At 41.5% G+C, this 15,869-nt stretch overlaps 1 protein-coding gene across 1 annotated transcript; it reads right to left on the bottom strand.

Annotated features, from left to right (window-relative positions):
• Positions 1 to 1,036: 1,036 nt before the first annotated feature.
• BCAS2 (BCAS2 pre-mRNA processing factor) lies at positions 1,037 to 15,545 on the bottom strand. Its single transcript, XM_015148779.3, has 7 exons — positions 15,429 to 15,545; positions 15,229 to 15,321; positions 10,358 to 10,428; positions 9,156 to 9,317; positions 4,280 to 4,330; positions 3,265 to 3,345; positions 1,037 to 1,558 (listed from the first exon to the last, which is right to left on the bottom strand). The coding sequence occupies exons 1-7, from the start codon at positions 15,519 to 15,521 to the stop codon at positions 1,432 to 1,434; spliced, it is 678 nt and encodes a 225-aa protein (XP_015004265.1). The 5' UTR covers positions 15,522 to 15,545; the 3' UTR covers positions 1,037 to 1,431.
• Between the last annotated feature and the right edge of the window lie 324 nt (positions 15,546 to 15,869).

The raw sequence follows: 15,869 nt of genomic DNA, 5'->3' as shown, positions 1-15,869 counted from the left end.
GATCAAAAAGTTCTAGGTTTATTTTGTATTATAATGGACATCCTTTTATATGTTTCAAAATTGAAAAATAATTTTTAGATTTTTCAATTTATATTTTTCAGTTATTGAGATAAACATCTCAATAATTTTATTTTTTTTTGAGATGGAGTCTCACTCTGTCACCAGGCTAGAGTGCAGTGGTGCAATCTCGGCTCATTGCAACCTCTGCCACCTGGGTGCAAGCGATTCTCCTGCCTCAGCCTCCCAAGCAGCTTGGACTACAGGCACATGCCATCACGCCCAGCTAATTTTTGTATTTTTAGTAGAGACGAGGTTTCACCATGTTGGCCAGGATGGTCTCGATCTCTCGACCTCGTGATCCGCCCACCTCAGCCTCCCAAAGTGCTGGGATTACAGGTGTGAGCCACTGACCTTTCAATAATTTTAAGTCAGTATTTACACATTAAGATTACCTTGATTCATTTGAGACAGGGTCTTGCTCTGTCACCCAGGCTGGCGTGCAGTGTCACAATCATATCTTATGGTGGCTTTGAACTCCTGGACACAAGTGATCCTCCTACCTCAGTCTCTCAAAGCACTGGGATTATAGACGTGAGCCACCACACCTAGCAAGACTACCTTTTGATATGTTGCAAATATTTTTTCTGAATTGGGCACGAATCTTTTATACATTTTAATTCCTTACAAGTAGAGAAGTAAGAACATTAACTCTGGAGCTGGACTATTGGGTTCAAAACCTGACTGACATTTTCTATAAAAAAGCTGACATTTTCAGCTATAAAACCTTGGCAAGTTTTGTTATTTAACTGGGGTCTGTTACATGTCCACATATGAGAAAAACAGTAACTGCCTCCTGAGGTTTTTGTGAGAACCAAATAATTTTTATTCCTATACATCTAGTTCACCGATCTAAGGTGTTCAGAACAGTGTTCGGCACATATTAAGCTTGATATAACTGTTACCTATGATGATGATGGTGATAATGATGACTCTGTATAGTCACTGTATTTCTGAAGTCTTGTTTGGTAATCAAGAATGTGTTTCGAACTATCTCTTTATTAGACAAAGTCATAAACCAAAAATTTCCAACTTCCTGTACATGTTGAAGGCTTTAAATAAGGATCCTTGGATACAAACTATGGTCCGCATGGCTGAAAATTAATTCTATGACACAGTATTATTCTAAAGTCATAACTGACTTTGAAAGCCTAAAGGTTTTCTTTTATGGTTACAAAAATACCACCAAGCTAGACATTTTAATTCTGTTGAGATATACAAATAGAATTACTACAGCAGCCCACACATTCTATGATTTCTAAACATTTAAACATCAATGGTTTTGCGAAGATGCTGTCGTCCTTCACAGTTCATTAAAAGTTCAGATGCCTTTTGTGAAAGCCCACCTTTTCTTCTACCTGCTAAACTGTCTTTTCAGAAGTCTTGCCGGATGTTTTCTTTGTTTGCCTCTCCATGTTGCTGCTTAATTTGATAGATTTCATTTTCTAGCTGAACAATAGTCCGTTCAATCTCATAATTCTTACTGACCAGGGATACCCAACTAGAATGGGGGGGAAAAAGGAAAAAAATTACTCAATGTAAAATTTCTCTTAGAAGATTTTATTTTAAATGTATACACATGTTCACTCAGAGCTATAACACTAACTTTCACTTTTTTTTTTTTTTTTGAGACAGAGTCTCGCTCTTGTTGCCCAGACGGGAATACAATGGCACAACCTTGGCTCACTGCAACCTCTGGCTCCCGGGTGCAAGCGATTCTCTCGCCTCAGCCTCCCAAGCAGCTGGATTACAGGCACCTGCCACCACGGCTGGCTCATGTTTTTGTATGTTTAGCAGAGATGGGGTTTTCACCATGTTGGCCAGGCTGGTCTCAAACTCCTGATCTCAGGTGAGCCACTGCACCCAGCCTAAACTTTACTTTCAACTCTCCATTAAAAAAAAATCAAGGCACAATTGTGGAAAAGTAGGTAAAGGGTACATGGAATCTGTATTCTTTCTTTCTTTCTTTTTTTTTTTTTTTTCCCAGAGATAGGGTCTTGCTCTGTTGACTAGGCTGGAATGCAGTGGTGTGATCACAGCTCACTGCAGCCTGGAACTCCTGAGCTCAAGCAATCCTTCCACCTTAGCCTCCCGAGGAGCTAAGACTACAGGTGCATGCCATCATGCCTGGGTTCATTTAAAAACATTTTTTTTTGTAGAGACAGGGTCTTGTTATGTTGCCCAGGCTCATCTTGAACTCCTGGCTTCAAGCAATCCTCCTACCTTGGCCTACCAAGGCACTAGGATTACAATGTGAGTCACCACACCTGGCTCTCTGTATTATTTCTTACAACTGCATGTGAATCTACAATTATCTCAAAAGTTCAACTAATAAAAAAGCAAATTAGAAACAGATGAGAGAACTTGTAAACCAGAAGAAATAGGAAAGAGTGATGAAGACAGTATCTAATTTAATCAACAAAAAGGAAAGAGGCAACAGTTTATTAAATTGAGGAAAAAACATGAAAGGGTACCAAAGAGACTGATAACACGTACATGGAGATGGTAGAACAAGGAGAATAACTTGAGTAATGAAGGGACAAAGGGAATGGGAAAGCAAAAAAGAAGAGAGAAATGACACAAATATTCAAGATACTGTATAAAGGCATACGTGTGTATGTAAAAGAACATTTTTTAAAATGTATAAACCTGAGGTACAAACAAATTATCAAGAAAAGTATGAAATCTCCCTGCCTACAATATTTTATAAAATTAATTTTTTTCCTTTTTTTTTTTAAGACGAGGTCTCACTCTGTTGCCCAGGCTGGAGTGCATTGGTGCGATTATGGCTCACTGCAGCTTCAACCTCCCAGGCTAAGCAATCCTCCTGCCTCAGCCTCCACAGTAGCTGGGACTACAGGCATGTGCCACTGTAGCTGGCTATTTTTTTTTTCCATTTAAAAGGAGAATAAAGGTAGAATTCTATTCAAGGCCAAAAATACTAGACTAAAAACAGGGTATTCTAAGACCAGAATCCTTTAGCAGTGGTTCAATTTAGCAAAGGATCCTTCACCAATGGTTCAATTCTCGTTTATAGTTCTCTTTAACACCTTACAGAAAGGCAGAGACAGTGAAGGGTGAATTCAGAAAACAGCATTTTCTTTGACACCTATGGCATCCCACATGAATGCTATTTGAATCATATTATTGAATCGACCTTAGACTGGGCTAAACAATTTAAAAGATGATGGAATTATAGATACTCACTTTGACTCCATTTCTCTCAATTTAGATCCAGCTGTGAGCTGCATGTTCTTTCTCTGCCAGTTTAAATCTTGAATATGTTTTCTGTAAAAAATTATACAACCTAATGACATTTTAATGTAAGACCAAAAATCAACAGAAAACTCTGTAACACAAGAGAATATCTTAATCCCATGAGAACAATATCATGTACAGTTATAGGCTAACTGTAGAAATTACCGTTCTTCTAATTATTTTTTGATTACAAGTTTCATAAAACATGCTCATTGTGAGAAATCACACACACACACACACACACGAGCACACACAGATTACAAGTCTCAAGTCCCTCTTCCCATGCATGTCTCCTTTTTCCTGATAACTCCTGTTGAGTTTTTGCTGGGTGTCCTTCCAGGCTTTCCTATATGTGTGTGTAGAAATCGGTCTTTTTTTTTTTTTTTGAGACGGAGTCTGGCTCTGTCACCCAGGCTGGAGTGCAGTGGCGCGATCTCGGCTCACTGCAAGCTCCGCCTCCCGGGTTCCCGCCATTCTCCTGCCTCAGCCTCCCGAGTAGCTGGGACTACAGGCGCCGCCACCATGCCTGGCTAATTTTTTTTGTATTTTTAGTGGAGACGGGGTTTCATTGTGTTAGCCAGGATGGTCTCGATCTCCTGACCTCGTGTTCCACCCGTCTCGGCCTCCCAAAGTGCTGGGATTACAGGCTTGAGCCACCGCGCCCGGCCGAAATCGGTCTTAAAAATCAGATTATATGTGTTATTCTCCAACTTTCTCCCCCTCTAAAAGCATCTTTCCATGTTTGCAGACTTGCAAGCTACAAGTGGCAGAGATGTTTTCAGACCTCAGGCCTATTACTCGTCTACTTAGGTAGGGCAAACCCAGTGCCAGATGTTGAACAAAGAGAGTGGATCAATTGTTTACTTTCACCTGGCTGCAGTCTCATTGCTTTCTTTTTCCTCCTATTTTCTATTCATTAAAGGTTCACTTAAAGTTCATTCTGTAATAGGAAAAAACAATTTACCTTAATTTCTGAAGTTCTTTCTGTGCGTGTTCAATCATATGAACTAGATTTCTGAAGGAAAAGAGGAAAATCAGATTTAAATACATTAAAATAGTACCAATTAAAAGTGAACTTTTTCAAGTTTTTTTGCTAAAAATCGTATTTCTGGAGCTCTGTGCCAAGAACTATGTTGGACACTCCATAATCAAGGACTATCACCCATGCTGGAATGCAGTGGTGTGATCATGGCTCACTGCAGCCTTCACCTCCCAAGATCAAGTAATCCTCCTGCCTCAGCCTCCCGAGGAGCCGCAATCCTCCCACCTTGGCTTCCCAAACTGCTGGAATTACCATGCCCTGCCTGATACTTTGAGTACTTAGGTTGCTTTTCTTATGAGACAGTCTCATTCTGTTGCCCAGGCTGGAGTGAAGTAGTGTGATCTCAGCTCACTGCAGCCTCTGCCTCCTGGTTCAAGCAATTCTCCTGCCTCAGCGTCCCAAGTAGCTGGGATTACAGGCGTGCACTGCCATGCCTTGCTAATTTTTGTATTTTTTTTTTTTTTTTAGCAGAGATGGGGTTTCACTACGTTGGCCAGGCTGGTCTTGAACTCCTGACCACAAGCAATCCATCCACCTCGGTCTCCCAAAGTGCTGGGATTACAGGCGTGAGCCACTGCACCTGGCTTTTTTTTTTTTGGACAGAGTCTTGCTCTACTGTTGCCCAAGCTGGAGTGTAGCTGCATAATCATGGCAGCCTCAACCTCCTGGGCTCAATCGATCCTCCCACTTCAGGCCTTCAAAGTAGTTCGGATTACAGGCATAAGCCACCATGCCCGGCTAATTTTTGTTATTTTTTTGTAGAGACAGGGTTTCACCGTGTTGTCTGGGCTGGTCTTGAACTCCTGGGCTCAAGCAGTCTCCCCACCTTGGCCTTCAAAGTGTTGGAATTACATGCGTGAGACATCACACACAGTCTTTTGTCACTTCTTTAACTGTCATGACTTCTTGTCACAGAGAAGATGGAATATATCTGATTATATCCACTTATTATTTCTCAACCCCCTTTTATCTCTATATTTCTTCATATACATTTATCCTGTCATTCTCTCCTCCTGTCCACTGCTAACTAGAGAGAGGTGAGAAAAAGAAAACTGTTGTAGATTTGAGATATCAGTCCATATTTGCATGTAACCTATTCGCAGCAAAATAAAAAACAGATACCAGTCCAGGTCAGCTGTAACTAGCACAGGAGAAAAGTTCAATAATACAGGGTACCATATAATTATTTCAGAGAAGTAATAAAACAGATTTGAATCTTTTTTAAGTTTAAGTAACAGCTTTATTGAGATATAATTCCACATCATATCAATTTCCTCTTAAGGCAGTGGATCAATCACCTATAGGGTCCATTTTAACCACATCTGGCCCTAATGTGTTCTTGCTCTAAATCTAATATTGTTTCCTGGCTTTTGTGACTCAAATTTTCTGCTGTTCACCTGAGTTATTCTCCTATCTCTACTGACTGGTTTCCCTGCATTAGTTGGAATTCTCTCAAGACTCAGTCTTTAAACAGCTGTGCCTCTCTAGGCTTTCCCTCAGGTCAACCCTCTTTCCTTGACTTCGACGATCACTCCATGCTGAGGACTATTGATTTTAGTGCTCTATTCCAGACTCTGCCCACCAACAAGGGAGCTTTCCTTTGAATTGGCTCTCCCTGAAAGTTTAGTTTGTCTTCTCCCTTCTCCCACCCTTCCTCTTAAATATACTTTGATAAAATATAGTACACCTCCTCTGGAGAAGTGTCCATTGAATTTGGAGGAGACAAAATATGCTCAGGGGAATGTTAAGCACTATAGAGCACTTTGTGATTAAATGGAAAACAAGTGATGTGCACAGTAATTCTGTGTAGAGTTACTCAGAAGAGGGAGACAATACTAGAAGCAGAATTTCAATCAGGGAAGAAGACAAGTAAGCGAACTAGAGCTGGGCCCTAAACAAGCTGAATTTGGGTAGAACAGGTAAAGTCAGGGGCAAGTAAACGCCCAGAGGCAGGATTTATGATAATCACCAGAGAAAGGACTAGTTTGGGTTGAGTTAAAAGTTTACAGTTGAGGGAGTAAGGAAAAGGCCTTGAATACCATGTTAAAAAGCCTGGCCCAGTCAGGTGCTCACACCTACAATCCCAGCACTTTGAGAGGGTGATGCTGGAGGATCACTTGAGGCCAGGAGCTTGAGACCAGCCTGGTCAACATGGTGAAACCCCGTCTCTACAAAAAATACAAAAATCAGCCAGGCGTGGTGGCGTGTATCTATAATCCCACCTACTCTGGAGGCTGAGGCAGAAGAGCTGCTTGAACCCGGGAGGGTTGCAGTGAGCTGAGATTGTGGCACTGCATTCTAGCTTGCGCGACAGAGCAAGATTCTGTCCCGACCCCCTCCTTCACCTCCAAAGAAAAAGAAAAAAAGCTTGGCCCTTACCTTGCAGGTAATAGGGAATTATTAAAGGTTTTCAGGTAAGTTGACAGCAGTGTTCTTTTCAATGTCATATTTTTTCCTCGGCATCTATGCACTCCATTCCTGGAATGTTTTCCTTGTTTCCTTCTAAACATCCCAATTTCACCCTTCTTCAACAACCCTCAACTTTATGCCCCATCTTTTGTTTTTTTCAAACAGACTATAGGTGTGTACCACCATACCTGGCTATTTTTTATTGTTTTCTGTAGAGACAGGGCTTCACTACGTTGCCCAGGCTGGTCTCAAACTCTTGGCCTCAAGTGATCCTCCTGTCTCAGCCTCCCAAAGCACTAGGATTACAGGTGTGAAACACCACACCTGGCAATGCCCTATCTCTTAATGCTTAGCTTACAGACCACAGCACACAATGTAACACTTGCCCCCATACTGCCAAAAATAGACTACTGGTTACTTGGCATAAAATTACTGTCTCTTCCATTAGATAGAGCTTCTTGAGAAGAATCACAGTTTTCCATTTTGTGAAACAGATTTACTGATGTCACTTAAATTTCTTAATCACCCTGATCCCGTTCTTTCTTTTTTTCCCCCCTTGCAATATATAGATATATAAAAGAAAGTTAGTTGTTGGCTTTGTAGAGTTTCCCAAATTCTGGATTTTGTCCACTGGCATTATGTGGCTACAAATACTTAATGCATAATTCTGAAGATTTGAGAAACAGTATTATCATTTCATGGTTTTGCTTTATTTTATACAGCTATGTTTCAGGAAACACACTCTAACAAAAGTTGTACACACTATTATGAAGTTCTGTGGCCTTTTTCTCTTAAATTGTAAATACACAATCAGGAAATCTCAGGGCACAAAGGGGCCATGCAGATAATCTAACCACCGAATTTTGCAAGCAAGGAATCTGAATTATAGATAGACAATAAATACTAAAGCTACAGCTAGTTACATGGAACAGAAACAGGTCAGTGGCTTGTTTTGACAACAAATACTTGCTCAAATTTATCTATAATCTCAAAATTACTACTTGTAGTGTTTTGCAGTCATTCATGGACATGTGCACAGCAGTGAAAAATCCGGGCTGCTGAGCATGCACATTCGCAGCCGAGGATGAACAAGGAGGTACTTTGCCTTCTTGTTTCAGCTCTCATACAGTAATAAGCAGACGATGAAGTTCAAGTTCTAAGTCTGGGATCTGTTAGTGGGGTAGTTTCAAGAAAGTTACTTTACATTTCTCAACTTTGTTTTCTCTTTTATAAAATAAAGACAGAAGTCTACCAGGATGAGTTTATTCTAGGATTTAAGATTATAATCTGTGTGAGAGATATGTGTATGTGTGCACATGAATATGTATATATTCCCCCTAGGAGAAATGGTACAGTATTTGCTAACTCAGTGTCCACAGGACTTAAAGAACATAATGCATGACTAATGAGAATCAACTGTTTAAGCAAACTTGATAACATTCTATCAAGTGGTGCTCTGCAAATGGGACCACAGAACTCGTTTTCTTACAATATTATACATTAAATGTGGTAGTTTGGTTTAGGTCCTCTTAGTACTCTTGAACTTTGGGGTGGGTTTCAAAATAGTGGCCTTTCATATGGGTCGTAGTTCTAGAACATAATCCCAAGAAAAAGTCTAGCTGTATTATTTTTATCCCACTTCCCCTACCCATACTTTGTGGGGTTTTTTTTGTTTGTTTTTTGAGATGGAGTCTCGCTTTGTCACCCTGGCTGGAGTGCACTGGTGCAATCTCAGCTCACTGCAACCTCTGCCTCCCGGGTTCAAGCAGTTCCCCTGCCCCAGACTCCTGAGTAGCTGTGACTACAGAAGCGCCACCATGGCTGGCTAATCTTCTTTTTTTTTTTTTTTTTAAGTAGAGATGCAGTTTTACCATGTTGGCCAGGCTAGTCTCAAACTTCTGACCTCAGGTGATCGCCTCGGCCTCCTGAAGTGCTGGGATTATAGGCGTAATTCACCGCACCCAGCTTGTTTTTTTTTTTTTTTGAGATAGAGTCTCACTCTGTCACCTAGGCTGGAGTGCAGTGGCACAATCTTGGCTCACTGCAACCTCTGCCTCCCAGGCTCAAGCAATTCTCATGCCTCAGCCTCCAGAGTAGCTGGGATTACAGGCGCGCGTTACCATGCCCAGCTAATTTTGGGGGGGGGGGGTGTGTGTGTGTGGGTGGGTGTGTGTGTGTGTGTGTGTGTGTGTGTGTTTGTAGAAATGGGGTTTCACCATGTTGGCCAGGCTGGTCTCGAACTCCTGACCTCAAGCAATCCACCTGCCTCTGCCTCTCAAAGGGCTGGGATTACTGGCGTGAGCCACTGCACCCAGAACCTCCCATACTTTTAAAAAGTACTAACACTTTGGGTGAGATGGAAAGAAAAGGAAAAAAAAAAGGTTCTTACTCATTGTATACTTTCCAGGCATTACATCCATGCTGTGACATTAGTTCCAGATTCTCAATTCTAACTGCTTGATGCTCTAACTGGGCCATAGAATTGTTTACACATTCTTGCCATGCAGTAATGTCATTTTTTTGACCAGAGGAAGGGGCTGGAAGCTCATATCTGAAATTAAACAACAAAATAAAACCATCTGTACTGTCAAGCCTTTACATCTCTTCCCAACAGAATGTCCCATGAGTCTCCATATAGTATAAAAACTACAGAAGACTGAGGATGTAAACCTTGCAATAATAAGAAACTGATACAGCCTAACAATCAATTTACAAATATGATTTAGCACCGTTATGTTCACTTCAATGTGAACTGGTTAAATAAGCAACATTACATTCACATAAAAGATTGTTATATTAGCTATTAAATGATGTCACTGAAGAACATTTAATAATATTAAGATATGAATAATATATTAAGGGGAAAAAGTAGTAGACAAAAACCTTTGCTACCATTTTTGTAAAATACTCACACCCACCCATCCACTAACATACCCATTCCCCGGTAGAGAAAAAAAATGAGAAGTGATATGACTCCTTCTATTCCCTCTTCACACTACCCAGTCAGTCCTTCAACACTGCCTCCCTAGATATCTATAGATCTATATCTACAGATATCTATAGATATATATCTATATCTACATCTCTATATCTATCTATAGATCTCTGTATCTATATCTATATCCATAGATATATCTTCATCTATCTATAGCTGTATCTACAGATATCTCTCTCTCTATAGTTTTTTTTCAAGACTGGGTCTCCCTCTGTTCCCCACGCTGGAGTGCAGTGGTACAATCTCGGCTTGCTGCAACCTCCATCTCCTGGAGGATGTCAAGCGATCTCCCTACCTCAGCTTTCCAAGTAGCTGGGTCTACGGGTGTGTGCCACCATACCCAGGTACGTTGTTTATTATTATTATTATTATTTTGGTAGAGATAGGGTTTTGCCATGTTGTCCAGGCTGATCTCAAAACTCCTGGATTCAAGCAATCCGCCATTCTCGGCCTCCCAAAGTGCTGGAATTACAGGTGTGAGCCACCACGCCCAGCCAACACTGCCAATATTAGCCAGCAAATACATTCTTCACAAATCTCAGCTCATTACTGAGTTACTACAAATTAAATTTTAATTTCCATTTTAATATTCTTACCGTTTCATACTGAGCAATTCAATTGGTTGTCGAGCAGCCAGTCTTTCAAATTCATTTCTCATTATGTCAGTCTGATGTGTAAATCAGAAAAAGATTTCTAAGATCATGTTGACAATTGAAATTAACAATCACCAAAGAATAGATTTAAGCTACACTACCTATTATAATGAATCATTTCCCTTTCCCTAATTCTTCTCTGAGTTAAATGCTCTCTAGAATCACACACAAACACACAGTCACTTCACATTCAGCTTAGCCAGGAAAAGTGGCATGTATTAAGGAGCCCACAGAGAAAAGGATTAATCCTAACTCAGATGTTCTCAATTCCAGAAGCATGTTACCATCAGTTGGACAGTGCTATGGTTTGAATGTTTGTCCCCTCTGAAACTCATATGGAAACTTAATCCCCAATGTAATAGTATTAAGAGGTGGGGTCTTTAAGAGGTGATTGGGTTATGAGGGCTCAACCCATTCATGGATTAATGAGTTATCACCAGAGTGGGTATGTTATAAAAGCCAGTTTGTCTTTCTCTTGTGTGCCCCTACGTGCCATGTAATGCTCTGTGCTGCTTCAGGACTGTACACCAAGTACACATCAGCAAGAACGCCCTCACCAGATGCAGCCTGTGAACCTTACTTACACTTTCCAGCCTCCAGAGATTTAAGAATTTTTTTTTTTTTTTTCACGATGAAGTCTCACTCTTGTCCCCCAGGCTGGAGAGCAATGGCGCAATCTTGGCTCATTGCAACCTCTGCCTCCCAGGTTCAAGCGATTCTCTTGCCTCATCCTCCCGAGTAGCTGGGATTACAGGTGCCTGCCACCACGCCCAGCTAATTTTTGTATTTTTAGTAGAGACAAGGTTTCACCATGTTGGCCAGGCTGGTCTTGAACTCCTGACCTCAGGTGATCTGCCCGCCTCAGTCTCCCAAAGTGTCTTTTCTTTATATTCACTATCTTCTCTAGCAATTTTACTGTTTGCCAAGTAAATGTAGTATGGCTATTCCTCTTTAGGGATGTTTTGGCCAATATCTTATCCCATTTCCGTTCTGCACATTTCCTACCCTGAGTATAAAGAACTGCTTAAAATATTTGTTTGTAGTAATACTTCAGTTATTCCATGTAATTTTAATTTTCTGAGGGCTTCAACTATCTTAACAATTAGACTAGAGAATAAGTATCAAAGGCCTTACAGAAGCCTGCATTAATGTTTAAAAGTTTTGTATTAGGCCGGGCGAGGTGGCTCACGCCTGTAATCCCAGCACTTTGGGAGGCCGAGGTGGGTGGATCACGAGGTCAAGAGATTGAGACCATCCTGGCCAAGATGGTGAAACCTTGTATCTACTAAAAATACAAAAACTAGCTGGGCATGATGGCACGCGCCTGTAATCCCAGCTACTTGGGAGGCTGAGGCAGGAGAACTTCTTGAACCCGGGAGGCGGAGGCTGCAGTGATCCAAGATCGCGCCACTGCACTCCAGCCTGGCAACAGAGTGAGACTCCATCTAAAAAAAAAAAAAAAAAAAAAATTTGTATTAAGCATTTCTTTCTGGAGAAAGCATTTTGCAGGCGCTACTGCTAAATTACACATAATCTTAAGAAAATGTAGTTATCTAGTTTCCTGCAAAAAATACCAAGGCATTTTAGCTAGAAAATTCTGCAGTGACAAAGAGTAACAGCTAATAATTAAACAAGAGGCAGTATAAAAATGTATAAGTAGTCTTGAGCCATACAGCACAGGAGGAACCCTTAACTAACTCACATGCTCAGTAAGTGATAGATCTGGAATTTTAGCTCAGCTCTCTCCAAAGACTAAGCCAGTGTTCATGGAGCTAAGTCATGGGCGGCGGGATCAGTGGGGGAAATCCCTGCTCATGGAGTAGTCTCATCTCAGCTTTGAGAGGCCTTCCTCAACCACCCAACCTAGAGTCACCCAGTCACTTTATCACTATCATTCTCTGTGCAGCATTTATCAACAATTTTTCTGATCTATTTATTGTCCATCTCAACACTCTAGATTGTAAGGTTCATAAGTATGGACCCTGCCGATACTGTTCTCCAATATCCAGCATGGAATAGACCTTCGTAAATAGTTGTTAAGTGAATTAATGAAAGAGTAATTTCAGAGGCAGTTTGAAGAATGGTTAAGGTCTTAGTCAATGGGCCTTTCTAAGCTGCAGTTTTCCCAGCTAAAAAAATGGGGATAGTGAACATAGTTATATAGTTTATAGAGCTGTTTTGTGCACCAAGAAAGACAGTGAGCCCAGTATACATTACCAACTATTACTAAGAAAGGATGCCAAGTGTGGTGGCTCACACCTGTAATCCCAGTACTTTGGGAGGCCGAGGCAGGTGAATCACTTGAGGTCAGGAGTTCGAGATCAGCCTGGCCACAATGGTGAAACCCTGTCTGTACTAAAAATACAAAAATTAGCTGGGCATGGTAGTGCATGCCTGTAATCCCAGTCACTTGGGAGGCTGGGGGAGGAGAATCGCTTGAACCCAGGAGGCAGAGGTTGCAGTGAGCCAAGGAGTTGCATGCACTCCAGCCTAGGTGACAGAGCAAGACTCTGTCTCAAAAAAAGAAAGGATTAAATAATCAGTAAACTAATTACAGGAGAATCATTTGAACCCAGGAGTTTGCTAATTAAATAATCAGTAAACTAATTACAAAGGTATTTGAGAGAAGGAAAAAAACTGGCAAAAGTATTATAAGAAGTCTGTGATTGAATGCAGTTATTTGAAAACGTCAGAAATCAGTCCAAGAAGCATTACTGTACTTAATTCTCTCTCTCTTTTTTTTTTTAATGAGATGGAGTCTCGCTCTGTCGCCCAGGCTGGAGTGCAGTGGCGCCATCTTGGCTCACTGCAAGCTCCGCCTCCCGGGTTCAGGCCATTCTTCTGCCTCAGCCTCCTGAGTAGCTGGGACTACAGGCACCCGCCACCATGCCCAGTTAATTTTTTGTATTTTTAGTAGAGGATGGTCTCGATTTCCTGACCTCGTGATCCACTCGCCTCAGCCTCCCAAGGTGCTGGGATTACAGGTGTGAGCCACTGTACTTAGTTCTTAACGTGGTTAACATCTACACCTAGGTAACAATATTTGGAAAAAGCATAGGAAAACACGTTCATAGAAACATATGTCTTCTACTTAAAACTTAGCCAAGGCAGGGCGTGGTGGTTCACCCCGTATCCCAACACTTTGGGAGGATGAGGTGGGCGGATCACTTGAGGCCAGGAGTTCAAGACCAGCCTGGCCAACGTGGTGACACCCCATCTCTACTGAAAATACAAAAATTAGCCAGGCATGGTGGCTGGCACCTGTAATCCTAGCTGCTCGCGAGGCTGAGGCAGGAGAATCACTTGAGCTCGGAAGGTGGAGGTTGCAGTGAGCAGAAATGGCACCACTGCACTCCAGGCTGGGTGACAGAGTAAGACTCCGTCTCAAACAAAAACAACAAACTTAACTATTTTTTCATGTTACTTTAATGTAAATAATATCTTTTTTTTTTTTTTTCCCTCTGAGACAGGATCTCAGTCTGTCGCCAGGCTGGAGCGCAATGGTATTATCATGGCTCACTGTAGCAGCCTTGAACTTCCAGGCTCAAGTGATCCTTCCACCTCAGCCTCCTGAGTGGCTTGGACTACAGGTGCATGCCATCATGCTTGGCTAATTTTTTAGTTTTTCTTTTGTAGAGAAAGGGTCTCACTATGTTGCACAGGCTGGTCTCAAGTGATCCTCACACCTCAGCCTCCTAAAGTGCTGGGATTACAGGTGTGAGCCACCACACCCAGCTAAGTACTGCCTTTTAATAATACAATCCTTTCATAAATAAACGATTAGGTATAATGGGAAAAAAACCTCCAAGCTGTACATATTGAAATACTTGAATCCAATAATTTAGAAATAACTTACATTTCACTTAGCTAATTAGACCCTAACTAGAATCTTGGGTGTACTTCAAGGTTATACATTTAAAATAGTATCATACTCACTGTGTGCAGTAGAACAGCATCTGACTCCCTAGGCAAGCATGGGCACTCCTTTCTCTAATTCTCTTGTCCTTATATATACCTCCACTACAGGTCCTTTACATATTATTACACATTTATACATACTATTGTAAACTTTCTGTTTTATATATCTAGCTCCTCATTGTATTGTATTTTTCTGTATTCAGAAACCCTATCTTTTTTTGGAGACGATGCTTGTCTTAAATAAAGAAAAGAAAAATTAAAATACAGCAAAATACATATTTTTTTAAAACCCAGATATTTTTATCTCTATGATTTCAGAATCTAGAATGGCACCTAGCACTTGGAAAGTATTCGTATCAGGGAAAGTTCTTGCCTACATTAATCAGAACTGTGTTAATAAAAACATCGGACAGATTATAGAAAAAAGGAGAAGGCTGAGAAAAGAGTAGTATACACTTGGATATGGTTTGTCCCTTCAGTCATACCACAAACGTTTGGTAAATAACTAGACTTTAATACGCCACTCTCCAGTGGTTCTAAAGAGCTTAGGTAATTAGGCTTATACATACTAAAAAATTCTAGATCACCTGCTGTAGAGTGACTCTTGGCAGGAGAGGGTCCCTTTGAGAATTTACGCATGGATCCTATCTCAAAGAATTGTGGCCACAAATTTTTGCATTAAGTGAGTCGTGGAGTCCCAGAAAGTCTTCCTATGGATCTTAGAATAAGAACCTCGGAGAAGACTTATCTATCTAGCTGTTTTCAACAGACTGGTACCTATGCAGGCAATGGTTAAAACTGGAATTTAAAAATCACTTTTACGTAGCTGAAGCTCTCAATCCAAAATAAAGGTTCACAGGAATCCTCGTTCATACCCGGGCTCAAGACATACTTACTTCAAAGGCAGAATAATCCGGGGCTGTTAGGTAGCTCAGGTAGTTCTTAGTAGGTCGGTATCTGCGAGTTTCCTCCTCCACCAGCGCTGCAGCCTTAGAAAGAGAATTGGGGCCAGGGTAGAAGCGGCAAATTGTAACATGTTTCTTTCGGTACCGAGCCAGCGAACAGTGAGTCAGCTACAAAGACACCCCGCACTCACCGCTTCCCGCACACCAGGGGCTTCATAACCTTGATCAAAATACGGCAGCGCATCCACCACAACCTCTCCGGCCACCAAACCCGTGCCCGCCATTCTGAGGACCTCAGGTTTGCCTGCGTTTTCTGCGTCTGCGTAAACTGAGTTCTATTTAGATACGCCGGCGCCTGACACTGATGTAATCACGTTCCCGGCATATTGACGTTCGCGCATGCTCAGTTGCTAATTTTGAAGGCGGGTCCGCCCGGTATCTAGAAATTGCCGGGCTGCTTTGTTTTGGGCGGACGTGACGTCAGTCTTGGCTTCATTGCGTCAGCGGAAGGCCTCAATTTCCTGTCTTCTGCTTACTGTATTTTTTTTGCCAGCGAATGGTGGCGATTTGAAGTTAGGGCTTTTCGTTTCCTCCAAAACATTGATATCTGGAACGGGAGCCCCTTAACACTT

The sequence above is a fragment of the Macaca mulatta genome, chromosome 1 (genome assembly GCF_049350105.2).
Source record: "Macaca mulatta isolate MMU2019108-1 chromosome 1, T2T-MMU8v2.0, whole genome shotgun sequence".
Taxonomy (NCBI): Eukaryota; Metazoa; Chordata; class Mammalia; order Primates; family Cercopithecidae; genus Macaca; species Macaca mulatta.
This window is presented reverse-complemented; position numbering and strand designations above follow the sequence as displayed.